This window comes from Cyrtonyx montezumae, unplaced genomic scaffold (assembly GCF_038088225.1).
Source record: "Cyrtonyx montezumae isolate F1298 unplaced genomic scaffold, pur_monq_1.0 scaffold_74, whole genome shotgun sequence".
NCBI classification, from domain to species: Eukaryota; Metazoa; Chordata; class Aves; order Galliformes; family Odontophoridae; genus Cyrtonyx; species Cyrtonyx montezumae.
The window spans coordinates 44760-71953 of NW_027072083.1; the positions used below are offsets into that span (position 1 = coordinate 44760).

Here is a 27194-nt window from a genome sequence, read left to right on the forward strand (position 1 = left end):
GTGATGCTTTGGCAGCAGCGCCTGCCAGCATTGCTGGGGTGTACGTGGAGGCTTCGAAGAAAAGGATGAGCTTTTACGATGCCACCAGAGAGCACCTGCTGAGCCTGGAGCCGGCGCTCCTCCTCCTCGAGGCGCAGGCGGCCACGGGAGGCATCGCTGATCTGGTGGGTAAGTCACGCGTGCCCGTGGCAGAGGCCGTGCAGCTGGGGCTGGTGGGGCTGGAGATGAAGGAGAGGCTGCTGGCTGCAGAGAGAGCGGCCCACGGCTTCGTGGACCCCTACACAGAGGAGCAGATCCCCCTATTCCAGGCAATGCAGAAGGAGCTGATCGGGAAGGAGCAAGGTGTGCGGCTGCTGGAGGCCCAGATGGAGACCGGGGGTCTCATCGACCCGGCCACGGGCAGGCGGCTCCGGGCAGAGGCCGCCCGTGAGAGGGGGCTGCTGGGTGAGGAGATGGAGTGGCTCCTGTCCGACGGCGGCGAGGAGAGCAAAGGGTTCCTCGACCCCAACAGCATGGAGAGGGTGAGCTACGCAGAGCTCAGGGGGCGGTGCGTGGCGGATCCAACCTCAGGGTTCCTACTGCTGCCCCTGCAGCTCACCTTGGAGGGGCTCGGAGGGCGGGTGAGCGGCACGGAGCTGCGGGACGCCGGCATCATCGGCCCCGACGTGCTCAGAGCTCTGCGGGAGGGGAAGGTCACAGCCCGGGAGGTGGCAGAGGACGACGCGGTGCAGCGGTTCCTGCGTGGCACGAGGAGCGTGGCCGGAGTGCTTCTGCCCTGTGGGGAGCGGAGGAGCCTTTACCAGGCGCTGCGGGAGCACCTCCTGCTGCCCGGCGCTGCGCTGGCGCTGCTGCAGGTGCAGGCCTCCACCGGCAGCCTGACCGACCCCATCCACAACAGGACCTTCTCCGTCGATGAGGCCGTCAGGAGCGGCCTCGTCGGCCCCGAGCTCCACGAGAAGCTGTCTTCAGCAGAGAAATCCATCAGCGGGTACAGGGACCCCCGCACCGGGGAGATGCTGTCCCTGTTTGAAGCCATGAGCAGGGGTTTCGTGGCCAGGGAGCACGGCCTCCGCCTTCTAGAGGCTCAGATGGCCACCGGAGGGGTCATCGCTCCGGGCCGCCGCTTCCGCATCCCCGCAGACACCGCGTGCCGCTGGGGGTACCTGGATGAGAGCACCCGGCAGCTCCTTGCCAGCCCCCCCGAGGACACCAAAGGGTTCTTCCAGCCCAGCTCCCAGGAGAAGCTGAGCTACGCAGAGCTGCTGGAGCGCTGCGTCACCGACCCCAGCACCGGGCTCCTGCTGCTGCCGCTCGGTGACCGAACCGAAGGAACGCGGCTCTTCCTTGACCGCCGCACCCAAACAGCTCTGGAGAGCGTGAAGGTGCCCGTGGCTTTGGGCAGGTTCAAAGGGAAGACGGTGTCCCTCTGGAAGCTCCTCTTCTCTGACTGCATGCGGGACGAGCGACGAGCCACCCTCACCCGGCAGTACCTGGAAGGAACGCTGTCCACGCAGGAGCTGGCCAAGGCCGTCCGTGCCGCTGTTGAGGAAACGGCGTCTGCGGCCAACACCACCTTCGAAGGACTGCGGGGACGCGTGACTGCCGACCAGCTCCTGAGCTCCGAAATCATCAACAAGGACCTGTTCCAGAAACTCAAGGAGGGGGAGACATCGGCCAAGGAAGTGGTCAGCATGGACACGGTCAGGAAGTACCTGGAAGGGACGGGGAGCATCGCTGGGCTGCTGCTCCCCGACTCCCAGGAGAAGATCAGCATCTACCAGGCCAAGAGGAAAGGGCTCCTGAGGCCGGGGACGTCGCTGATCCTCCTGGAGGCGCAGGCCGCCACCGGCTTCGTCATTGACCCGGCGGCCAACAAGCGCTACTCTGTGGACGAGGCATTGAGGGCAAACGTCATCGGCCCCGACGTTTACGACAAGCTGCTGTCAGCGGAGAAATCCGTCACCGGGTACCGAGACCCCTGCTCTGGGGACAAGATCTCCCTCTTCCAGGCCATGCAGAAGGAGCTGATTGTGCGGGAGCACGGCATCCGCCTGCTGGAGGCGCAGATCGCCACCGGAGGCATCATCGACCCCGTGCACAGCCACCGCATCCCCGTGGAGGTGGCCTACCGGCGCGGGTACTTGGACAAGAAGATGACCGTCATCCTGTCCGACCCCAGCGACGACACCAAGGGTTTCTTCGACCCCAACACGGAGGAGAACCTCACCTACCTGCAGCTGAAGGAGAAGTGCGTGACGGAGCCGGGCAGCGGGCTCTGCCTCCTCCCCCTGAACAGCAGGAAGCGGCAGTTTGTGGACGCTGCCACGCGAGAGCTGTTCCTCAGCTCCTGGCTGCCTGTCCGCTTCGGGCGGCTGCGCGGGGAGAGGGTCTCCGTGTGGGAGCTGCTGACCTCCGAGTATTTCAGCGAGGGACGACGCCGGGAGATCTTCAACCACTACCGGCTGAGGAAGCTCAGCCTGGAGCAGATCCGGGCCATGCTGGAGGAGGAGATGAAGAAGTGGGCTCCCGTCAAGTTCCCGGCCCTGAGGGGCAGTGTCAGCGCGTACCACCTGATGGAGACGGGCATCATTGACAGGGCCCTGCTGGAGGAGGTGCTGGAGGGCTCCGTCAGCCCCGAGGAAGTCCTGCGCATGGACTCGGTCAGAAAGTACCTCTACGGCTCCGGCAGCATCGGGGGCATCGTGCTCCAGCCCTCAAACCAGAGGATGAGCATCTACGAGGCCATGAAGCAGAACATCGTGGTACCTGGAGTAGCCCTACCGCTCCTGGAGGCCCAGGCTGCCACCGGCTTCATCATCGACCCGCTGAGCAACCAGAAGCTCCGTGTGGATGAGGCCGTCAAGGAGGGCGTCATCGGGCCAGAGGTGCATGAGAAGCTGCAGCGAGCAGAAGAGGCGGTGTCGGGGTACAAAGACCCCTTCACGGGCAGAAAGATACCCCTCTTCCAGGCGATGAAGAAGGGTCTGATTGAGGACAAGCAGGCCATGCATCTGATGGAGGTGCAGATGGCAACCGGAGGCATCATTGACCCAACCTGCGGGCACCGCGTCCCCATTGAAGCCGCCCAGAAGCGTGGCTGCCTGGATGAGGACACGAGCAGAGCCCTTTCTGAGGCCAGTGACAGCACCAGAGCCTTCTGTGTCCCAGACAGCAAGGAGAACGTGAGCTATGCCGAGCTCATCCAGCGCTGCCAGAAGGACGAGGTGTCCGGCTTCCACCTGCTGCCTCTGCTGCAGACGGTCGCTCCTGCCTACACGGATGAGCAAATCCAGCGGCTCTTCCAGGAAACCACGGTGAAGGAAAAAGGAGTCTCCCTCTGGGCGCTCATCCACTCTGGGTACTTCACCGAGGAGCAGAGGAGGGACTTCGTGGAGAGGTTCCGGGCGAAGGAAACGTCACTGCAGCAGCTGGTTGCGCTGGTGCTCGCGCTGGTTGAGGAGATGGAAATGAAAGCCCGCACCCACGTCGTGCTGGGCGGTCTGCGGGGCAGCGTCCCTGCAGTCCGGCTGCTGGAGGCCGGCATCCTCACACAGAAGCTGTTCGAAGAGCTGGCTCAGGGTGCCCGCACTCCTGAGGAGGTGGCAGAAGTGAGCGACGTGAAGAGGTACCTGCAAGGCACGGGTAACATCGCTGGGGTGCTCGTGGAGGCGTCCAAAAAGAAGATGAGTATTTACGAAGCCATGAAGAACAACCTCCTCCTGCCCGGGGCTGCCTTGAAGCTGCTGGAAGCTCAGGCAGCCACGGGGTACCTCACTGACCCCAGCACGAGCCGGAGGCTCAGCGTGAAGGATGCTGTGCGGGCGGGCGTCGTCGGCGAAGAGCTCACTGAGACACTCCTCCGCGCGGAGAGGGCGGTGGTGGGTTACACGGACCCCTACACCGGGAGCCCCATCTCCCTGTGCCAGGCGGTCAGGAAGGAGCTCGTTCCCCTGGCCGATGCTGTGCCTCTGCTGGAGGCCCAGCTGGCCACCGGAGGGGTCATCGATCCCATCCACCGCCATCACCTCCCGCTCCAGGCTGCGTACAGGTATGGCTTCTTCGACGAGGACTTGAACCAAAGCCTCGCTCAGCTGAACGATGGCACCAAGGTCTTCTTCGATCCAAACACGAAGGAAAACGTGACCTACCAGCAGCTGAAGGACCGGTGCGTCCGCGAGGCTGAGACGGGACTCTGGCTCCTTCCTCTGTCCGAAAACGCGATGTTCTGCATGGATGACCACACCGTGGAGGTGCTGAAATCTGTGACTGTCTGCATCAACGTTGGGCGCTTCAAAGGGCAGACCGTGTCCGTCTGGGACCTCCTCAACTCTGAGTACATCTCGGACAGCCGAAGGAGAGAGCTGGTGCAGAAGTACAAAGATGAGAATATGGAGGCACTGCAAGAAATCGTAACCATCGTCACCACCATCATCAAAGAGACCGAGGCACAGGGCAAGAAGTTTGCGTTCAAAGGTCTGCGGAAAAAAGTGTCCGCCAGCGATCTCTTCCGGTCCCAACTGATTGACAAAAAAACTCTCGATGAGCTCAACCAGGGGAAGAAAACAGTCAAAGAAGTCACCGAAATGGACTCTGTCCGCGTGTACCTGGAGGGCAGCAACTTCATAGCGGGGGTCCTCATCCAGCCGAGCAATGAGAAGATGAGCATCTACCAGGCCATGAGGAAGGGCATCCTGAGGCCGGGCACGGCGCTGGTGCTGCTGGAGGCGCAGGCTGCCACCGGCTACATCATCGACCCGGAGGAAAACAAGAAATTCTCCGTGGAGGAGGCTCTGAAGGTGGGTCTCATTGGGGCAGAGATTTACGAGAAGCTGCTGTCAGCCGAGAGGGCCGTCACGGGCTACGTCGACCCCTACACCAAAGCACCCATGTCCCTCTTTGAAGCCATGAACCAAGGGCTGATCGTGAAGAGCCACGGCATCCGCCTGCTGGAGGCACAGATCGCCACTGGCGGCATCATCGACCCCGTGCACAGCCACCGCGTCCCCGTGGAGGTGGCCTACCAGCGTGGGTACTTTGATGAGGAAATGAACCGGGTGCTGTCTGACCCCAGCGACGACACCAAGGGCTTCTTCGACCCCAACACGCACGAGAACCTGACCTACATGCAGCTCCTGGAGAGGTGTGTTCAGGATTCGGAGACGGGCTTGCACATGCTCCAGGTCGTGCAGGAAGGGGGAAAATACTTCTACATTGATGAGCTGACAAGACAGGTTCTGCAGTCAAAGCGTCTTCCGGTGAAGGTTGGGAGATTCAAGGACCAAACACTGTCCGTCTGGGAAATTCTCTACTCTCATTACATCCCCGAGCAGAAAAGGAAAGAACTAGTGAAGCAATACATGTGCAAGGCTCTTACTATGGAAAACCTTATAGCTCTCATCCTCAAAGTCATTGAGGATACCGAGCAGAAAGGAGAAGCCCTCAAGGTGGAAGGGCTGCGGGGTGAGGTGTCAGCGTCAGAGCTGTTCAACTCTGAGATAATCGACAAGAGAACTCTGGATCAGGTGCAGGATGGGAGCCTGACGCTCGCCAGCCTCGCCAAGAAGGATGCGGTCAGGAGGTACCTGTACGGCACCGGGTGCATCGCGGGAGTCCTGCTCCCATCAAGAAAAGAGACGATGAGCATCTACCAGGCGCTGGAGAGGGGGCTGCTGTCCGAGCAGTGTGCGCTGGGGCTGCTGGAGGCACAGGCCGCCACCGGCTTCATCATTGACCCAGTGAAGAATAAGAAGCTCTCGGTGGACGAGGCCGTCTCCTGCGGGCTGGTGGGCAGCGAGATGCACGAGAAGCTGCTGTCGGCCGAGAGGGCCGTGACAGGATACACGGATCCACAGACAGGCGCTAAGATATCCCTCTTCCAGGCCATAAGGGGTAAGGTAGCAGCCAAGGAGCACGGCGTCCGCCTGCTGGAGGCGCAGATCGCCACCGGTGGCGTCATCGACCCCGTGCACTGCCACCGCCTGCCCGTGGAGGTGGCCTACCGGCGTGGCCACCTGGACGGGGACACGTTCCTGCTGCTTTCCGATCCCGACCATGGCAGCAAAGGATTTATAGACCCAAACGTGCACGAGAAAACCAGCTACAGTCAGCTCCTGAAACGGTGCTCCACAGACAGAGACACGGGGCTGTACTTACTGCCCGTCCTGCAGAAAGAAGAGGACTATTTCCACATCGATGAGCAAACCAAGAAAGCACTGGAGTCAACGAAGGTACAGGTGTCTGTGGGGAAGTACAAAGGGAGTGAATTGTCTTTGTGGGAACTACTCTGCTCAGAGTACATCACGGAAGAGAAAAGGAAAGAACTCGTGCAAAAATATAAAGAGGAATCCCACCGCGTCATACAAAGAATCATCGACATCATCTTAAATATCATCAAAGAGAAAGAGCAGAACAGAAGCGACGTCTGGTTCCAAGGCATCAGGCAGCAAATAACAGCGTCAGAACTCCTCAGCGCACAGATAATAACAGAAGAAACCATGGAAAAACTCAAGGAAGGAAAGGAGACCGCGCAAGAAATATCACAAAAGGAGAGCGTGAGAAGATACCTGGAGGGAACGGGCAGCATTGCCGGCGTGCTGGTGCCCTCCAAGGCCGACCCCGCCAGGATGGAGAAGATGAGCATCTACCAGGCCATGTGGAAGGGCATCCTGAGGCCGGGCACGGCCCTGGTGCTGCTGGAGGCACAGGCTGCCACCGGCTTCATCCTTGACCCAGTGAAGAACAAGAAGCTGTCGGTGGATGAAGCTGTCTCCTGTGGGATGGTGGGCAGCGAGCTGCAGAAGAAACTGCTCTGCGCGGAAAAAGCTGTGACGGGATACACCCACCCGTGCACGGGACAGAAGATGTCGCTCTTCCAGGCCATGCAGAAGGAGCTGATCGTGCGGGAGCACGGCGTCCGCCTGCTGGAGGCACAGATCGCCACCGGAGGCATCATCGACCCCGTGCACAGCCACCGCATCCCCGTGGAGGTTGCCTACCAACGTGGGTACTTTGATGAGGAGATGAACCGGGTGCTGTCTGACCCCGACGACGACACCAAGGGCTTCTTCGACCCCAACACGCACGAGAACCTGACATACACGCAGCTCCTGCAGCGCTGCGTGCCCGACCCAGACACAGGGCTGCTGATGCTGCACGTGATGGACAAGGGCTCCGTCCTCTTCCAGCTGAGCGAGGATGCCCGCAAAGCCCTGCAGAGTGCCCGCACCGCCGTCAGCATGGGGCTCTTCCAGGGCCAGAGCATCTCCGTCTGGGAGCTGCTCTTCTCTCGCTACGTCCCCGAGCAACGGAGGGAGGAGCTGCTGAGGAAGTACAAGGCGGGGACACTGAGTATCCCCGAGATGACCACCCTTCTCTCCACCATCGTTTCTGAGGCCGTGAGACAGAGCCATGGTCATGCCAACTCCAGCCAGAAGAGCACGCAGCAAGAGGGTCCAACTCCTGTCCAGAACGGTGATGCCAATGCCAGCAGTTCGCAGCAGGATGGCAAGCAGCACACAGATGTGGAGCAGGACATGGAGCAGGAGCTGGAGCTGGAGCGGGCCCTGTCGTCCCACACCATTGAGCTTTCTGCAGGTGAATTCCACAACAGGAAGGTCTCTCTCTGGGAGCTCCTCTTCTCCAAGTACGTGTCCGAGGCCAAGAGGCACGCGCTGCTGCACAGAGTCCGCGCCGGCAGCCTGACGCTGGCCGAGCTGGCCAGGCTCCTGGCCGTCCTGGTCCAGGAGGCGGTGGAGCGGAGCAGCAAGGTGACGTTCCGGGGCCTGCGGCGGCAGGTGACCGCCTCGGACCTGCTGGACTCGGGCATCATCGACAAGGACACGCTGGCCGACCTGGTGCAGGGCTCCAAGACGGTGGAGCAGGTGACGCAGATGGCCTCTGTCAGGCGCTACCTGGACGGCACGGGCTGCATCGCCGGCGTGCTGGTGCCCTCCAAAGCAGACCCCGCCAAGACGGAGAAGATGAGCATCTACCAGGCCATGTGGAAGGGCATCCTGAGGCAGGGCACGGCCCTGGTGCTGCTGGAGGCACAGGCCGCCACCGGCTTCCTCGTCGACCCGCTCAGCAACCAGAAGCTCTCCGTGGACGAGGCCGTGTCCAGCGGGCTGGTGGGCAGCGAGCTGCACGAGAAGCTGCTGTCGGCCGAGAGGGCCGTCACAGGCTACACCGACCCCTACAGCGGGGAGAAGATCTCGCTCTTCCAGGCCATGCAGAAGGAGCTGATCGTGCGGGAGCACGGCGTCCGCCTGCTGGAGGCACAGATCGCCACCGGAGGCATCATCGACCCCGTGCACAGCCACCGCGTCCCTGTGGAGGTGGCCTACAGACGTGGGTACTTCGACACAGAGCTGAACCGGGTGCTGTCTGACCCCGACGATGACACCAAGGGTTTCTTCGACCCCAACACGCACGAGAACCTGACCTACATGCAGCTCCTGCAGCGCTGCGTGCCCGACCCGGACACGGGGCTGCTGATGCTGCACGTGATGGACAAGGGCTCCGTGCTCTTCCAGCTGAGCAAGGACGCCCGCAAAGCCCTGCAGAGCGCCCGCACCGCCGTCAGCGTGGGGCTCTTCCAGGGCCAGAATGTCTCCGTCTGGGAGCTGCTCTTCTCTCGCTACGTCCCCGAGCACCGGAGGGAGGAGCTGCTGAGGAAGTACAAGGCAGGGACACTGAGCATCCCCGAGATGACCACCCTTCTCTCCACCATCGTTTCTGAGGCCGTGAGACAGAGCCATGGTCATGCCAACTCCAGCCAGAAGAGCACGCAGCAAGAGGGTCCAACTCCTGTCCAGAACGGTGATGCCAATGCCAGCAGTTCGCAGCAGGATGGCAAGCAGCACACAGATGTGGAGCAGGACATGGAGCAGGAGCTGGAGCTGGAGCGGGCCCTGTCGTCCCACACCATCGAGCTTTCTGCAGGTGAATTCCACAACAGGAAGGTCTCTCTCTGGGAGCTCCTCTTCTCCAAGTATGTGTCCGAGGCCAAGAGGCACGCGCTGCTGCACAGAGTCCGCGCCGGCAGCCTGACGCTGGCCGAGCTGGCCAGGCTCCTGGCCGTCCTGGTCCAGGAGGCGGTGGAGCGGAGCAGCAAGGTGACGTTCCGGGGCCTGCGGCGGCAGGTGACCGCCTCGGACCTGCTGGACTCGGGCATCATCGACAAGGACACGCTGGCCGACCTGGTGCAGGGCTCCAAGACGGTGGAGCAGGTGACGCAGATGGCCTCAGTCAGGCGCTACCTGGACGGCACGGGCTGCATCGCCGGCGTGCTGGTGCCCTCCAAAGCAGACCCCGCCAAGACGGAGAAGATGAGCATCTACCAGGCCATGTGGAAGGGCATCCTGAGGCAGGGCACGGCCCTGGTGCTGCTGGAGGCACAGGCCGCCACCGGCTTCCTCGTCGACCCGCTCAGCAACCAGAAGCTCTCCGTGGACGAGGCCGTGTCCAGCGGGCTGGTGGGCAGCGAGCTGCACGAGAAGCTGCTGTCGGCCGAGAGGGCCGTCACGGGCTACACCGACCCCTACAGCGGGGAGAAGATCTCGCTCTTCCAGGCCATGCAGAAGGAGCTGATCGTGCGGGAGCACGGCATCCGCCTGCTGGAGGCACAGATCGCCACCGGAGGCATCATCGACCCCGTGCACAGCCACCGCGTCCCCGTGGAGGTGGCCTACCAGCGTGGGTACTTCGACACAGAGCTGAACCGGGTGCTGTCTGACCCCGACGATGACACCAAGGGTTTCTTCGACCCCAACACGCACGAGAACCTGACCTACATGCAGCTCCTGCAGCGCTGCGTGCCCGACCCGGACACGGGGCTTTATTTCCTTCATGTTTCTAGTAATTAATCTTGATGATTGCCCATTTTTTCTGTTCTTTTGCCTTGGTGAACAATTATCTCTCTGTTCATACTTGTTCTCCTCTTGCATTCTTGTCTTTTTTTTTTTTTTCCATTGACTTACCTGCTTGCTCTTATTCTCAGAGCATTTACTTTCCTTCTTTGCTTTCCTTTCTCCATGGTACTCACACATGAATTATAACTTTCAAGTGACTCATCGATGCATTACGCTTTAGCATTTGATCCTCCCACTTTTATTACGTTCCCAGAATTCATGAATCATCTTGTCTGATCTCTGCTCCTTTATGCACAGCATATTGTGCTCTTTCTGCATATATGGGCAAAAGCCTTTTACAGTATTACCTCCCGTGAGAGCTGAATTCTTGCGTTGCACCTCAAGTCTGTTCTTTGACTCAGTGAACATTTTTTCACCTCTCCGCACATCACTGACACAGCTTTAGGCTTGCAGGTGTGAAGGTTAGTGCCGGCACGGTGTCACGCTCAGGCTGGGCGCTGCTGGAGTGGCTTCTTGACCCAGCAGCCCTCACTGCCTCAGCCCACCCCCCTTTCCTGGGGCTCTCTGGTCCGCTCCCAGCTTTAGATGAGTGCTGGTTGGCCTCTCACCGTTTTGCACTCTCCCATCTCATGCTGCTCGCTTTCACAGCATCACTACCACCAAGGTTGGTTTCCCTTCCTTCAGTTCTCTTGCTCTCCAGAGAGCGCCCACAGGGAGCTGTCCTGTGGGGTTCTTGCAGGAGCTGGGGGACAGCAGTGGGTGCTGCGCTATGCTGCCATGCACCGCTCCGTGCTGCTCTGCTCTGAGCTGTGCTGCACTTTGCTGCTCTGTGCTGCGCTGCCAGCTGAGACTGGGGGCTGCCGGGAGGAGAGCTGTGCTTCTGGTGGTCCCTTCGCTCCTCTCTCGGCTCCTGCCATGCCCTGTGTTCAGCTGAGCCATCCTCCTGCCGGGTGCTGCCCATGTGCGCGCTCCCAGATCGGAGACGGCCCTGAGAGCACTGTGCTGTACAGTTCTGTGCTGAGCAACTCCACTGCTGTTTAATAAAAGGAAACTTCCACTCCTCAGATGCATTGCCTTTGGATATTTGCCATCATTATCCCAGTTACACTGTGGAAAATCAAGTTTTCTCTGTTGTCTTTAGAGCTGATAGTCATCTGGTAGAGCTGGCAGGGGTTGGAACGTTGAGGCGCTGTGTTGAGGAGCGTGTCTGGGTGAGAACAGTCAGTGTCGGGCACACGATTGGACTGGGGGATCTCAGAGGCCTTTTCCAACCTCGGGGATTCAGTGATTCTACAGCTCCAACCCAAACCTTTCCATGAGTCTACGTAGGAAGGGGGGTGAGCACTGAAATGTGGGCTCCACGCAGACAGATAAGAACCAAACCCTTCATGATGGTCCTCGCAGGAGCAGTCCCAGTGCCATGCAGAGGTCACACAGCAAAGCAGAGGCGCCGCTCTGTGAAGTCAGTTAAGTTGTACACCTTTAGGCAAAGGAGAGGGCAGAACCGGCGCCGCTCAAATATGGTGCAAACCAGCACTGAGAAAAAGAAATGAGAAAAATAAGAGGAGCTTAAGCAATTAAAATGGTGTTTAAACAGAGTGTGGAAGAAAAGGAGTAAACCAACATAAATACAATAGGGAAACGGGGCTGAGGAACTGGAGCAGTGTAATGCTCCGCTCATCGCGGCCTCAGCAGGAGGAGCTCACCAGGAGCTGCTGTGGATGCCAAGGGTAGCTTGGGCAGCGGTGGGCAGCACTGGTGGCAGAGGGACGGCAGCACTGGATGATCCTCGAGGTCTTTTCTGATTCTACAATCCTAGGATTCAAAAGGGAAAAGGAGAAGGGAAAGGCAAGGCAGTGGGGCTCCTCTCAGCGAGGGAGGGCCCGTGCTGGGAGCAGGGATGCTGAACACACGTAGATATGGGTTGGGAAGCTCTGGACAGGGAAGGAGCAGATGATGGCACTGAATGGTTTGGCGTGGTAAGGACACGTGCCAGCTGTAAAGGCTGCAGGAGAGAGGAGGATAAAGGCAGCAGGTGATGTTCAGCAGAGATATAAAGGCGCAAGAGGGGTGAAGCAGCCCCACAGGTCGCACACATGGCACTGAGCTGTTGGTGTTCAGCAGCAAGAGATGCAAAGGCGTGCTCACTGTGTGCTCAGCAGGAGTTGGAAAGGCTCAAAGGCGTAGGTCTGATTGTAGATTTTTGTGACTTTGTCCTTTTTTTAAATAGATAACAAATTGGAAGAAGCGTCCCAGCCTCGCAGCTGCACAGTGAATAGATATACAGTTAACAGAATAAGCAGTTCAAATAGCATGGTCGTCAGGATGTGTAACAGGAAAGATTATCGTGGTGGAAGGGAATAATCAAAAATAGATAAAAAGTTCACAAGGGGAAACGGCCACAAACTGAAGCATGGGAAGCTGTGCACCAACGTGCGTGGGGACTTCTTCCCAGTGCACTGACGGAGCACTGGAGCTGCACACAGAGGTGGTGGGGTCTCCTTCTGTGCCTGGACGCCGAGCTGTGCACCCTGGGCTGGGAGCTGCTCGGCAGGGGGGTGGGCTCCATGGTCTCCAGAGCTCCCTTCCAATCTTCAGTGATTCTGCATCCCAGGATCACAGCAGAAGAACTCCAAAAGGAGCAATCTCCAGAAAGAGACCCTTCCCCAGTGGTGGTCAGCCCTTAAATGGGGTCTGGGAGAGACAGAGCCACACTCCAACTTCTGGTCACACAGATGAGTGGGGTCTCTAGGAGAGATGGAGCCAGGCTCCACCCCTTCTGGTCACACGGGTGCATTGCCTCCCCCTGTGCTCCCATGGCTGACTCAGTGCCTCAGGTGATCAGTCAGTTCAGGCCATGATTCAACTGTTCCCAAACAACTGCCCAACACCGAAGCCCACATTCACCAGCACCATCTGCATGGCTCCAGGACCTGACCTGGCCCTCTCCACGTGGACTGGTATGATCCTGCTCGCCACCCTCAGCCTCAAAAAAGAGAGCACACAGTAATTAAAATGAATAATTACACACTACAGCCATGAAGAAGAGCAGTACACGCTCTGTGGCCACACGATGCTTCCGACCAGAGAGCCCTAAGAGGAAGCAGGATGGGAAACGTGTGACCACAGAATCACAGAACACGGAATCACCAAGGTCAGAGAAGGCCTGTAATCTCATCTTGTCCAACCATTCACCCATCACCAATAGCTCTCACCAAACCATGTCCCTTCACATGATGACCAAACATACCTTGAACACCTCCGGGGTCACTGACTCCACCACCTCCCTGGGCAGCCCATTCCAGTGCCTGACCACTCTTTCAGAGTAGCAGTATTTCCTAACGTCCAGCCTGAATCTCCCCTGGCACAGCTTGAAGCCATTCCCTCTCGTCCTGTCACTAGCCACATGAGAGAAGAGGCCGACCCCCAGCTCACTACAACCTCCCTTCAGGTAGCTATACAGAGCAATAAGGTCTCCCCTGAGCCTTCTCCACACTGATCAATCCCAGCTCCCTCAGCCGCTCCTCATTGTGCTCCAGACCCCTCCCCAGTTTTGTTGCCCTTCTCTGAACACGCTACAGGGCCTCAATGTCCTTCTTGCAGTGAGGGGCCCAAAACTGAACACAGTACTCGAGGTGCGGCCGTACCAGAGCTGAGAACGGGGGGATGATCACCTCCCTGCTCCTGCTGGCAGCGTTGTTTCTGATGCAACCACCCATGGGCCCATCAGCCACCACCACCAGGCTCCGGGTTCGAGGGCTGCCAACGCAGGGCTGCACGTTTGCAGCACAGTGGGTGTCCTGGAACGTTGAGGTGTTGTACTGGGGGACTTGGTTTATTAGGAAATATTGGTGGTAGGTTGGACCGGTTGAGCTTGGAGGTCCTTTCCAACCTCAGCTGTTCTATGATTGTATGATTCTATGATTCTCCTGGCTGCACTGGGTCCCAAATCCCACCCCCTCAGCCATCCTGCTGCCCCTGCAGCCCCTCTGCCCCTGGCCCCATCGCAGGGAGAATCGTGGTCTCTTCCAGTGCTGCTCTACCACAAATGCTGGGCAAAGCCAACTGACCATCCAGCAGGCAGAGAGCTGGGGCTGTCTGAGCCCGCAGAACATCCAGCCCAAACAATGGCCCCATCCAACGGCCTCATCCAATGACCCCATCCAACGGCCTCATCCAATGACCCCATCCAACGGCCCCATCCAATGGTCTCATCCAATGGCCCCATCCAACAGCCCCAACCAATGGCCTCATCCAATGGCCCCATCCAATGGCTTCATCCAATGGCCCCATCCAACGGCCCCATCCAATGGTCTCATCCAACAGCCCCATCCAACGGCCTCATCCAATTGCCCCAACCAATGGCCCCATCCAACGGCCCCATCCAAGGACCCCAATGAACAGCCCCATCCAATGGCCCCAACCAACGGCCCTTCAGCACATTTGAGGACCACAGGATGACAGAGTTGGAAGGAGCCTTTCAGACCACGTACTTCCGCCCCCCAGCTGTAGGCAGGGACACCTCCCATCAGACCAGGCTGCTCACGGCCCCATCCAGCCTGGCCTTGGGTGCCTGCAGGGAGGGGGCACCCCCAGCCTCGCTGGGCAGCCTGCTCCAGCGTCTCACCACCCTCACAGTAATGATTTTCTTTCTAAGATCTAGCCTGTATCTCCCCTCTTTCAATTCAGAGCCACTTCCCCTCATCCTGTCGCTTCCTGCCCTTATAAAAAGTCCCACCCCAGCTGTCCTGTAGGCCCCTTCAGGTACTGGAAGAGCTATAAGGTCCCCACGGAGCCTTCTCTTCTCCAGGCTGAATGTCCGCAGCTCTCTTGGCCTGTCCCCTTAGGGGAGGTGCTCCGTTCTCTGATCACCATTGTGGCCCTCCTCTGGACCCACCCCAGCAGCCCCACGCCCTTCTGGTGTTGGGGTCCCCAGGATCAGACGCGGTGCTCCGGGTGGGATCGCAGAAGAGCAGAGCAGGAGCAGCCCATGAGAGCGTGTGCCTCCTGCTGTGCCCGGAGCTGCAGAGCAAACTGTGGTGCCAGGACAGGGGTGGGAAGATGGGAGATAAGAGACTTCTGTGGAAAGGGCGCGGGAAGCGGCTGCCAGCACCACCCCGCTCTCATGGCACCGTGGGACAGGGACCTGCAGCACTGGTGCATCTCCCGCTGATCCGCATCGCACGTCTACAGGAAAGGCACTTGAGAGCTTTGTTCCCACACAGCTCAGCGTTGTGCAATCGCTTATCTCCCAGACAGAATAGAAAGGGTTTTTGTCTGCTCTGTTTGCCCACAGCTGCTGCTCGTGCCCATCCCTCAAGGGCCGGGCTTGGCCGGCTCTGAGTGCGTTTCAAAGAGCTTCAGAATTGCAGAACATCCTGAGCTGTGGGGACGGACCCGCAGGGACAGAATGGCTTCAGCTGGAGGGGGGTCCCAGCCCCACTGCAGGATCACAGAATCATTAAGGTCGGGGAGGACCTCTAAGATCCCCAACCCATCCCACTGCACCCACGGGCCACATCTCCACGGTTCTGGGACACTGCCCGAGATGGGGACCGAGTGAGGCTGAGCAGGAGCAGCGGGGGCACCCCCAGATGAGGGGGCACCCCCAGGCGAGGGGACGCTCCCCGGAACCCACACTGCAGCTTCACACATCCCCAGGGGCCCTGAGCTGCCCGGTGCAAGAGCTCCACCGTGTGCCACTTTCCGCAGACGTACAGGGCACCGATACACGTTGGGGATGAAAAGCTGGCGGAAAGGAGCTCTGCCAGAAGGAATTGGGGGTCCTGGTGGGCAGTGGTTGATCACGAGCCGGCAGCGTGCCCTGGTTGCCAAGGACTGATGGGACCCTGGGGTGCCAGGACTGGTGGGACACTGCACCGAGCACGGCCAGCAGGGCACGGGGGTTCTCCTCCCCTGTGCTCTGCCTTGGGGGATCACAGCTGGAGCACTGTGCTCAGTCCAGGGCAGGCTGGAAACTGGTGAGAGCCTGGCAGGGGGCTGCAGAGATTGGGGGGGGGGGGGACTGGAGCACCTCCTGGTGGGACCAGGCTGAGAGCCCTGGGGCTGTGCACCTGGGGGGGAGGAGGCTGAGTGGGATCTGATTGGTGCTGACCGATATCGGTGGCTGGAGTCAGGAGAACTGGGCCAGGTCGGGCTGGAGGACCTCCAGAGATCCCCTTCAATCCCTACATGGCTGCGATGCAGAGCACCCCATGCTGGGGAGGAGAGGCTGCAAAGCTGCCCGGTGGAAAGGGAGCTCGGTGTGCTGATGGACACAGGGCGGAATATGAGCCGGCAGTGGGCACAGGTGGCAAGGAAGGCCGATGGCATCCTGGCCTGGATCAGGAATGGGGTGCTGAGCAGCACTGGGAAGTCATCCTGCCCCTGTGCTCGGCGCTGCCGAGGCCTCACCTCGAGTGCTGTGCTCAGTGCTGGGCACCTCAGTACGGAAAGGACACGGAGGTGCTGGAGCAGCTCCAACGAAGGGCAGCGAGGCTGGGAAGGGCTTGGAGAGTGTGCCCTACGAGGAGAGGCTGAAGGAGCTGGGGCTGGTTGGTGTGGGGAAGAGGAGGTGAGGGGAGACCTCACTGCTCCCTTCCAGTACCTGAAAGGTGACGGCAGTGAGAGCGGGGTTGGGCTCTGCTCACTGCTGACAGTGACAGGACGAGGGGACACGGCCTCCCATGGCACCAGGGTAAGTTTAGGTTGGAGATCAGGAGCCCCTTCTGTACAGAGGGGTCGTTCAGCACCGGGATGGGCTCCGCAGGGACGCGGTGCAGTCACCATCCCTGGGTGCGTTCAAAACCCGTTTGGATGCGGTGCAAAATGTGAAGTTGCCGCATTTGGGCTTGGAAACCGAAACGGGAACTGCAGCTCAAGCCCAAACCCTCTGAGGGTGCACAACGTACACGAGGTACAGTGTCCAGGGAAGGACAGCGCGGGTGGAGCTGTCAGCGTTGCTCAGTGAGGATGCTGCCTTCCCGGTTGTCTGGGGGCTCCATCCTTGGGCCGTCCCTTGCTAAAGGAAGAATGCTGCACTCCTGCCACTGAGATGGACCACACCACACGCCTCTGGACCAGCCCGGAGGAGCAGGGGGATCTCCGAGATACCTGCAGGACTCGGGGCAGATGGGGAGCAGGCAGAGGAGCAGCTGGCTTGTGATGCCAGCGTCTCTGGGTAAGGGGCTGGTGCTGCTCCCAGGCAGCAGACGGACACGGAGCCCTCTTTAAACCTCAGGGCGGATGGGGAGGTCCAGGAGCAGCGGGGAGGGATGGAGGCAGGGCTGAGGTCGGCACAGCTGCACGCGGACAGGCAGTGCTGCAGTGCTCCAGCCCGGAGGAGCAGAGCTGCACGCGCTCCGGACGGCCGCTGCGAGTGCCCCGGGGCTCTGCAGGAAGCAAATCGCCCAAAGGCTGGAAAAGAAAAAGCGTCATCACATCTTGGATATGGGCTGAAGAGGAAGGAGCGACGAGCATGGTTAAATGCTCTGCCCTCATCCGGAAGGGCGACCTAGTTAACGAGGAAATGGGACACAGGCGGGGCACCGTCAGTTCTGAGGGATTCAGCCCCCGGGATCCTGCAGGTGGTGACGTTGGGCACCTGGCTGCCCCACGCAGGTCCACACGTCCTGCAGGAGAAGGAGTCGTGCCCCGCAATGTGATGCGCAGCTGGAGCCGGAGCCCGGGCTGTGCTGCTGCGAAATAAACCGTAACCGCTGCTCTGATGAGCGCAAAGCGACGCAGCTCTGAGGGAAGGCACCGACTGCAGCACCCAGAGCCGGGTGTCCCCATGAGCTGGGAGGCTCTGGGTGGTGGTCCGGAGTCACCGGGACCACTCAGGGGAGCACCCCGTGTGGCTGCACGGGGAGTGCAAGGGCACCCACACAGGGCAGCATCATGCTGCCTAATGCTGCCCTTGGGCAGGCTAGTGCCCAGAGCTCAGAGCAGGGCACGGAGGGGACCGTTTGCAGCCCTTATACCCAACTGGGTGGATGGGGGGAGAGCAGTGGATGTGGTCTGCCTTGATTTCAGCAAGGCACTGTGTCCCACGGCGTCCTTATAACGAAGCTGAGGAAGTGCAGAATAGATGAGTGGATGGCGAGGTGGGCTGCGAGCTGGCAGGGCTCAGTGGGCTGTGGTTGGCGGCACAGAGTGTGGTTGGAGTGCTGGACTCAGCAGTGATCCTCAGGGGTCGGTGCTGGGTCCAGTCCCGTTCAACATCTCCATCAGTGACCAGGATGAGGGAACAGAGTCTGCCCTCAGCACTTTGCTGATGGTACGAAGCTGGGAGGGGGGGCTGACACAGCTGAGGGCTGCGCTGCCATTCAGAGAGACCTGGACAGGGTGGGAGCTGGGAGGAAAGGAGTCGGATGAGGTTTAACACAGCAAGTGTGGAGTCTTGCACCTGGGGAGGAGGAACTGCGTGCACCGGTACAGGTTGGGATGAGCTGCTGGAGAGGAGGAACGAGGACAGGGACCTGGGGGTCCTGGTGGGTGACAGGTTGGCCGTGAGCACTGTGCCCTGGTGGCCAGGAAGGACAGTGGGATCCTGGGCTGCATTAAGGAGAGCGTGGCCAGCAGGTCGAGGGAGGGGATCCTCCCCCTCTGCTCTGCCCTGGTGAGGCCTCACCTGGAGCACTGTGTGCAGTTCTGGGCTCCTGGTGCAAAACAGACAGGGATCTGCTGGAAAGAGTGCAGCAGAGGGATATGAAGATGATAAAGAGCGTGGAACAGCTCCTGCATGAGGAGAGGCTGAGAGAGCTGGGGCTGTTCAGCCTTGAGAAGGCTCAGAGGGGATCTGGCCCACGTCTAGCTGTAGGTGCTGTGTAAGGAACAGCTTCTGGGGTGGGAGTAAAGGCAGCAGATCCGGGTCCTGCTCCATCCCCACGCACTGGGACCCCCCCCCCCCCAGGTGCACTCGGTGGAGTGGCTGCGGTGACTCAGAGGGAAATGCTCCGTGTGCTGCTCAGCCAGTCCGGCGAGCACCCACGCAGGCAGGAATGTGCACCCACAGCAGCACCCCGGGGAAGGAAGGGCAGGGGCAGGGAGCACCTCTGTGCGGGGCAGCACCTCACGCACACCCACACGGGGACGGGGGCACACACACAGCCACGCAGCTGCACGCAGAGGTTCACACGCGGGTGTGAGCTGTGTGAGCACGTGTGTGCATGCTCTCCTCCACGCTGTCAGATGTGCACATACGTTTGAGCTGCATGCAGCCTGATGGGGCACGGCCCGGCCGTGGGGCGGCTCCCCAGCTCCGCTCAGCCCAGTGCTGGGTGCACCCCTCACCCCCTGCCCCATTGCATCCCACACCAGCGAGCAGATGAGCGGGCACCCCGGGCCCCCCAGGCAGGTGCTGGCCTGGGACTGTGCTGGCTGCCCTGCTCCCCAGAGAGGCTGCGGAGCATCCTGCTTGGAGATCTTCAAACACTGCCTGGATTTGGTCCATGTTCACCTGCTCCGACTGACCCCCCTGGAGGAGGGGTCCCTGCCGACCTCTGGGGTCCTGTGATCCCATTGTTCTGAGGGGTGTCTGTCCCGGAGCACCTCCATCCCCAAGGGCCACCCCACTCCATCAGACAGAAGGATCTCTGTTCCAGCTCACTGGAGCAGGTTGTCCAGAGAGGTTGTGGATGCCCCATTCCTGGAGGCACTCAAGGCAAGGCTGGATGTGGCCCTATGGATGCTATGGGGTCACTGTGGGCTCTCTATGGGGTCTCTGTGGGGCTCTACAGGGTCACTATGGGGCTGTAGGATGCCCCATCCCTGGAGGGAGGCACTCAAGCCAAGGCTGCAGGTGGCTCTGGGCAGCCTGGTTTGTGCTTGGGTGACTCTGCCCGCAGCACAGGGGTTGGAAGGAGATGTCCTCGGAGATCCTTTTCAGCCCGGGCCATTCTGTGCTGACTCTATGTTTCTATGATCTCCAGTGCCTGCGTGGTTCCAGTTCCAGCCCCACTGGAGGATGAGCTCGACCTCCGTCCCCCACGGGGAGCGGGGACAGCCACGGGAGGTGGCTGCAGCTGAGGGTGCCCCAGCTGAGGGGCTGAGCCAGGGCAGACTAAATGAGCCCAGACCCATAGGGAGCTCCGGGACATTGGGATCCCACCACCAGGAGATGGTGGTAGCGCAGCCCCGAAGCAGCACTGTGCCCCAGCGCCCACCACAGCCATCACTCACTCGAGCTCCTTCCACGGCCACATCCCACATCTCACAGCACCCGTTCCTGTCCCTCTGCCCCAGTCTGTCCCCCCCAACCCGGGCTCCTGGGGCAGGGGCAGCTGCAGCACTGCCGAGGCATCCCCACGTCACAGCAGTCGGGCGTATTTTGGCCGGGCTCGTGGCACGGGGCTGGGCCCGCGTGTCAACCCCTGGGGCGGGGAAGCGGAGGATTTAAATTGGGTGCCTGCCTCGGCTGCTCATCCTTCCTGAGAGGCAGCGGGAGGAGGAGGAGGAAGAGGAGGAGGAGGAGGAAGAGGAGAAGGAGGACCGCAACCCAGCAGGGAGCAACAGCTCGGGACCAGTGTCCTGCAGGTAGGATGCAGCCTATTTTGGGGGTGGACCGGGACTAGTGGGCAGCCCGGTATGGCTCTGGTGCAGGGTGCACTGGGGCCACTGCACAGACCAGTGCAGCTCCGGCGTTGCGCACTCAGTGCAGATCCCAGGGGCTTGCAAAGGGACACAGAGACCTCGCCTCTGCCGCTGCCATCAGCTGAAGCCACGGGGTGGGTGAGCAGGAGGGCTCCAGGTACGGCACTGTCCTTGTAGGAAGAGTCAAAGTGATGCAGTGGCTCCACGGATGGAGCAGGAGCTCCACGCAACGTGCTTTGTGTCAGGACACCAGGACGGGACCTTGCTGAGCCCGTAGGACAGAGCAGGGTGCTGGGAGCCCGCGGTGGGGCTGCGAGCACCAGGGTGCAGGCAGGGTGCAGGGCCACTGCTCACCCCAGCCAGAAAACCGCTTCCACCGGAGCCTGGAGCTGCTGCCACAGCCACAGAGGACAGCAGCCCCTGCCCCGGGAGCTGCGTCTGCAGCCCAGCCCCAGCAGGGCTGATTAGAGACGGGCTAATGACAGCCTGCTCTTGGGCAACGTCCTCCCCGTATAGGGTGTTCACACGGCATCCGTGTCCTACATAGGTGTCGCCCGCTCCAGGGTGTGACACCGACTCTGAGTGCTGAGGTGGCACGACCGGCCCTCACCTCCGGGGGGGCTCAGCTGTGGGGAGGTGGCTCTTCGGGGCCTGGGTTGGGGGTGGGCTGCAGCCCCTTGGCCAGAGGGAGCCCGGAGCCACGGGTGGCTGATGCGGGGATGCAGCGTTCCAGCGCCTCGATCCACCTCCAGCAGCATCAATCCAATATGTAAATGGATCGAAAGCAATGACTCAGAGACTTTTGGACCAGTTCGGTAAACAGTCAGGAGATTAAGCCGTGTCCTTGATAATGACACTTATCATTAACGTCAGTCACTGCAGCTTTATGGGAGATGGGTGTTCCCGGATAAATGCGAGTTCTGTTTTTGCCGCGTTTACGACACCCGTGGCCTTCTCACCACTTCAGCTGGGGATGCTGAAAGCCTACGGAGCTCTCAGAAGAGACTGCACTGCAGGGATCCCTCCAGAAATGCTGAACGGACCCAAAATGCGTTCAGCTTGGGAAATCACTGCGCGGAAAACAGGGGTTCATAGGTTCATAAGGTTGGAAAGGCCCTACAAGATCATCTAGTCCAACCATCCTCCTATCGCTATCCCTACCCAACTCCTAAATCAAATCCCTTAGCACCTCATCTAAACGCTTCTTGAACAGCGCTAGGGATGGTGCCTCAACCACCTCCCTAGGCAGGCCATCCCAGGGCCTGACCACTCCTTCAGAGACAAAATGCTTCCTCAGGTCTCATCTAAATCTTCCCCGGCGCAACTTGTGGCCATTCCCTCTCGTCCTGTCGTTATTTATCAGGGAGAAGAGGCCCACCCCCTCCTCACCACAACCCCCCTTCAGGAAGTGGGAGAGTGCACTAAGGTCTCCTCTGAGCCTCCTCTTCTCCACCCCAACCCATCCCAGCTCCCTCAGCCGCTCCTCATTGTGCTCCAGACCCCTCCCCAGTTTTGTTGCCCTTCTCTGAACACGCTCCAGGGCCTCCATGTCCTTCTTGTAGTGAGGAGCCCCAAACTGAACACAGTACTCGAGGTGCGGCCGTACCAGAGCTGAGTGCAGGGGGATGATCACCTCCCTGCTCCTGCTGGCTGCACTATTTCTAATCCAGGCCAGGATGCCGTTGGCCTTCTTGGCCACCTGGGCACACTGCCGGCTCATGTTGAGCCGAGCATCCACCAACACCCCCAGGTCCTTTTCCTCTCTCCATTCTTCAAGCCATTCTGCCCCAAGCCTATAGCATTGCATGGGGTTATTGTGGCCAAAGTGCAGGACCCGGCACTTGGTCTTATTGAACCTCATCCCATTGAGCTCAGCCCAGCTGTTCAGCCTATCCAGATCCCTCTGAAGGGCCTCCCTACCCTCAGGCAGTTTGACACATCCTCCCAACTTGGTGTCATCTGCAGACTTACTGAGGGTACACTCAATTCCCTCATCTAGGTCATCAATAAAGATATTAAACAAGATGGGCCCCAAAACTGACCCTTGGGGGACACCACTCATAACGGGACGCCAGCTGGACTTAACTCCATCAACCACTACCCTCTGGGCACGGCCCTCCAGCCAGTTCTCCACCCAGAGAAGAGTGACCCTGTCCAGGGGCTGCCACAGGAACTGGGGCCTCATCCCCCATCCTTCCCCCATCGTCTGCTTCCAGCTCAGGATGGAAATGAAGCTCTGGGCTGCAGGGGCCCGTGGTCTGACTCTGTACAGCGCTGAAGAGCAAAAGCCGTGGTCCTCCAGAACAGCTCAGGCAGTGCTATGGGGGTCCGGGCTGGGGGCTGCATTCCTCCATGAAGGGCATCACGAAGCTGAGACTTGTCGCACTCATTGCAAAGCGTCTGAGTGAAGGGGAGAGCCCCCGCACGTGGCTCCTGCAGCAGCTTTCTGCCCTTAGCCCACTGTGACTCTATTAGATACGCATGTGTGACTGCAGATGTCCTTTCATCTCTGTAACAATTAGCTAAAAACGAAGGTTGATGGCTCACTCCACTCCTCCCCTCCCCCCCCCTTTTCCTGCAGCCCAGGGGCTACAAAATTGCTCCCCTGCAAGAGCTGCTCCCCTAAATAACTGCAGAGAGCACCCCCTGCCCCACTGAAGGGTGAGCACATGGCCAGACCAGTCCTCCCAGTGACCCTGCCCTCGTCCCCAGGCTCTGGAACTGGTTGGAATGGTCCCGGGGTGGTGGCTGGCACGGGCCACCCAACCCTCCCTCCGACCATCTCCGGGTGCAGTTCAGAGCCAGCGTGGGCCACCAGACCGCTGTGAGTGTGCCTGTGGCACCAGCCCTCGGTTTAGGAGGTCAGGAGAGAATAACAGGATGCAAGATGGGGCCCTGAGGCCTCCGAGTGAGCAGAAACCCGGGCACACCTCATCCACAGCAAACCCTAGAGAAGATCTCTGCTAGTTCAGGCTCTGCTGCATGGTCTCTCACCAGCCCCCAGCACCCATCTGTCACCAGCACCGGATCGTGGCCCACGTCACACCGGGGTGCTCTGAGATCGTGGGGCAGGAGGATCTCTACGGCCCTGGGCTGGGCTGTGCCCACAACCCGTGGTGTCCCAATGCACCCACAGCCCACCAGTGCGAAGCCAGGCAGTGTGATGGGGACGAGGGGATGAGGGCAGGTGACACACCACGCTGGCCAGCACCTGTCTGCAGCAGGATAGCTGCTGCTGGCAGCGATGCCAGGAGGTCAGCACTGCTTCTTGGCATCACCTCTGCTGTAAATCCGCCGAGCCCAGGGCAGCGCAGTGGCCAGGGAGAGGTGAGCAGGGGCTGTGCTCCCGTTGGTGCCCTGTGCCCAAAGCAAGCAGCAGCGGTGTCATTCGGGAGCTGAAGAGCTCTCGGAGGCCAAAGATCCAAGGGCCCAGGGGACCCAGCAGCTCCTCTGAGGACTCAGAGTGGGGCCGTGTTATCCATGCTGCCCCCTGCTTCCCATTGGACTACCAGGCGGCTTCTCCTTGCTCGCACCACGAGGACCCTGTGTCTCACCAGGTCTTTTCTTTCTCTCTTGCCAGACCAACACGGTGCTCCGCAGCAGCACGGAGCCGGAAGATGAGTGGAGCCCTTCAGAACAATCCGAGCAACACGGGAATGAGCCTGATGGCGAGCAGTCGCACAGAGGTGTGTGGGGGTGGGAGTCACTTCATAGCGGGTGTCTTCATCCAGGCGAAGAACAAGAAGATGAGCATCTACGACGCCATGATCAGGGGAATCCTGACGCCGGGCACAGCCCTGGTGCTGCTGGAGGCACAGGCCGCCTCGGGGCTCCTCACCGACCCCACGAGCAACACAAAGCTGTCGGTGAAAGAGGCATTGAGCGCGGGGCTCATCGGCAGAGATTTCTATGAGAAGCTGCTGTCAGCAGAGGGAGCCGTGAGCGGATACACGGAGCCGTACACAGGACGCAAGATCTCCCTCTTCCAGGCCATGAAGAAGGAGTTCATTGTGAAGGAGCACGCCGTCCGCCTGCTGGAGGCACAGATCGCCACCGGAGGCATCATCGACCCCGTGCACAGCCACCGCGTCCCCGTGGAGGTGGCCCACCAGCGTGGGTACTTGGATGAGGAGATGTGCCAGTTCCTTCTGAACCCGAAGCATCGAACAAAAAGCTGTTTCGACCCCAACACGCACGAGAACCTGACGTACACGCAGCTCCTGCAGCGCTGCGTGCCCGACCCGGACACGGGGCTGCTGATGCTGCACGTGATGGACAAGGGCTCCGTGCTCTTCCAGCTGAGCAAGGACGCCCGCAAAGCCCTGCAGAGCGCCCGCACCGCCGTCAGCGTGGGGCTCTTCCAGGGCCAGAGTGTCTCCGTCTGGGAGCTGCTCTTCTCTCGCTACGTCCCCGAGCACCGGAGGGAGGAGCTGCTGAGGAAGTACAAGGCGGGGACGGTGACCATTCCAGAGATGGTCGTCATCCTCACCACCATCATCACCAGCGTAGAAGAGGGAAACAGAGACCTGAGCTCATCCGCAGCAACACCCAACTGTGAGATCGGGGAGTCGCAGCCGGTACAGGATACGCGTTGCCAGGAGCAGCAGTTGAGAAAGTCTTTAAAGTCTACAACTGTCTATGTCACTGCCGGTGAGTTCCAGGGACAAAATGTCTCCTTGCTGGACCTGCTCTTTTCCAGACACGTCCCTCAAGAGGAGCGGCAGGAGCTGCTGGAGCTGTACAGGGCAGGGATACTGAGCGCAGAGCAGGTGGCCAGTGCCGTCTCCGCCGTGATAAACAACACAGAAACTGCAAATATCACAGCCACAGCAAACGCTGGGAATCCACACAGGGTGGTGTCAAGGGCAGAGGAAAATGGAGACGGTTGTTCAACGCAAGACAATGTCTTGAGGTCTACGGCCATTGTCATGCCGGCTGGCGAGTTCTCCGTGTGGGATCTGCTCTCCTCTGACTACATCCCTGAGGAGAAAAGGCAGGAGCTCCTGGAGCTGTACCACGGAGGGGTACTGACCCTGCAGCAAGTGATAACTGTTGTCACCACTCTCATTAAGAAAAAGGAATCTACAGGCAGGAAATTCCGAATTAAGGCAAAGGATTCCAGCAAAGACACCGCGCCAGCAGCGGGAGAGGAGGAAGAGGATGCCTCCAAAGAGGAACCATGGGAAACAGCCCTGAAAACTACAGCCGTCGACATGGAGGTCGGAGAGTTTCAGGGCCACAAGGTCTCCGTGTGGGACCTGCTCCACTCCAAGTACATCCCCGAGGAGAACAGGAAGGAGCTGCTGGAGCTGTACCAGGCAGGAGAGCTAACCCTTGAGCAGGTGAAAACCGTCGTCAGCACCATCGTGGCCAAGACAGAGGCAGCAAAGGCGGAGCACTCAGCACACGTGAGTGGTCCAAGCGCAGAGACAGCCGTCACGGAAGCAGAGCGCATCCACCGCCTGCAGGAGGACAGCACCTGGGAAGAAACCCTGAAGGCCACCACGGTTGAGATGGCAGAGGATGAGCTCCAGGGGAGGCAAGTCTCCGTGTGGGACCTGCTCTCCTCTGACTACATCCCTGAGGACAAAAGGCAGGAGCTCCTGGAGCTGTACCATGCCGGGACACTGCCCTTGGAGGGCTTAACAACTGTTGTCACCACTCTGATTGAGAAAAAAATGTCTACAGGCAGGAAATTCCGAATTACAGTGAAGAATTCCAGCAAAGACACTGCGCCAGCAGCGGGAGAGGAGGAAGAGGATGCCTCCAAAGAGGAACCATGGGAAACAGCCCTGAAAACTACAGCCGTCGACATGGAGGTCGGAGAGTTTCAGGGCCACAAGGTCTCCGTGTGGGACCTGCTCCATTCCAAGTACATCCCCGAGGAGAACAGGAAGGAGCTGCTGGAGCTGTACCAGGCAGGAGAGCTAACCCTTGAGCAGGTGAAAACCGTCGTCAGCACCATCGTGGCCAAGACAGAGGCAGCAAAGGCGGAGCACTCAGCACACGTGAGTGGTCCAAGCGCAGAGACGGCCGTCACGGAAGCGGAGCGCATCCGCCGCCTGCAGGAGGACAGCACCTGGGAAGAAACCCTGAAGGCCACCACGGTTGAGATGGCAGAGGATGAGCTCCAGGAGGGGCGAGCCTCCGTGTGGGACCTGCTCTCCTCTGACTACATCTCCAAGGACCGAAGGCAGGAGCTCCTGGAGCTGTACCGTGCCGGGACACTCAGCACTGAGCAACTCGTCAGGGCTCTCAGCAGCATCGTGACAGACAGCAGAGAAAGACATCTTGCAGCCCTTCCCCAGCAGACGGTGGATCTCCTCCAGTCTGAGGGCTCCTACATTACCTGTGGGCAGTTTCAGGAGCAGAGGGTGTCGGTGTGGGAGCTCCTCTCCACCAAGCAGGTCTCCGAGTACAAACGAGAAGCGTGTCTCGACATTTACGGCACGGGAGGGCTGACAGTGAACAAGATCACCATCACCACCACCGTCGTCACAGGCACACAGGGAAAGAAGAGACACCACCACCAAGACCAGTAGCACCAGTCACCCAGAGGAGGAGCGAGCTCTGCCTCGTGGGGAAAATGCCACCTGGACCAGTGAGAGCTGGCTCAGCACGAGATAGTGGTGTTGAACCGGCGTGCAGAATGAGGCTGTGCCTGGTTAAACTCCTTCCTGTCTCAACCACTGCTTCCCTGAGATTTTTTTTTTCCCAGTGGAGCATTGCTGG

At 60.0% G+C, this 27194-nt stretch overlaps 1 protein-coding gene across 1 annotated transcript; it reads left to right on the top strand.

Annotated features, from left to right (window-relative positions):
* EPPK1 (epiplakin 1) lies at positions 1–27111 on the top strand. Its single transcript, XM_065751510.1, has 6 exons — positions 1–9855; positions 19802–19995; positions 20305–20405; positions 23175–23286; positions 23460–23649; positions 23832–27111. Exons 1-6 carry the CDS (start codon positions 66–68, stop codon positions 27002–27004), a joined length of 13560 nt encoding a protein of 4519 aa, XP_065607582.1. The 5' UTR covers positions 1–65; the 3' UTR covers positions 27005–27111.
* Positions 27112–27194: the final 83 nt, after the last annotated feature.

Bases quoted from the DNA above. Each gene is read 5' to 3' on its own strand.
- EPPK1 (XM_065751510.1), top strand. From the start codon at position 66: ATGAGCTTTTACGATGCCACCAGAGAGCACCTGCTGAGCCTGGAGCCG. The intron at 9,856-19,801 runs GTAATTAATCTT...TATGATCTCCAG, and splicing joins TTATTTCCTTCATGTTTCTA to TGCCTGCGTGGTTCCAGTTC. The intron at 23,650-23,831 runs GTGACACACCAC...CTGTGCCCAAAG, and splicing joins GGACGAGGGGATGAGGGCAG to CAAGCAGCAGCGGTGTCATT.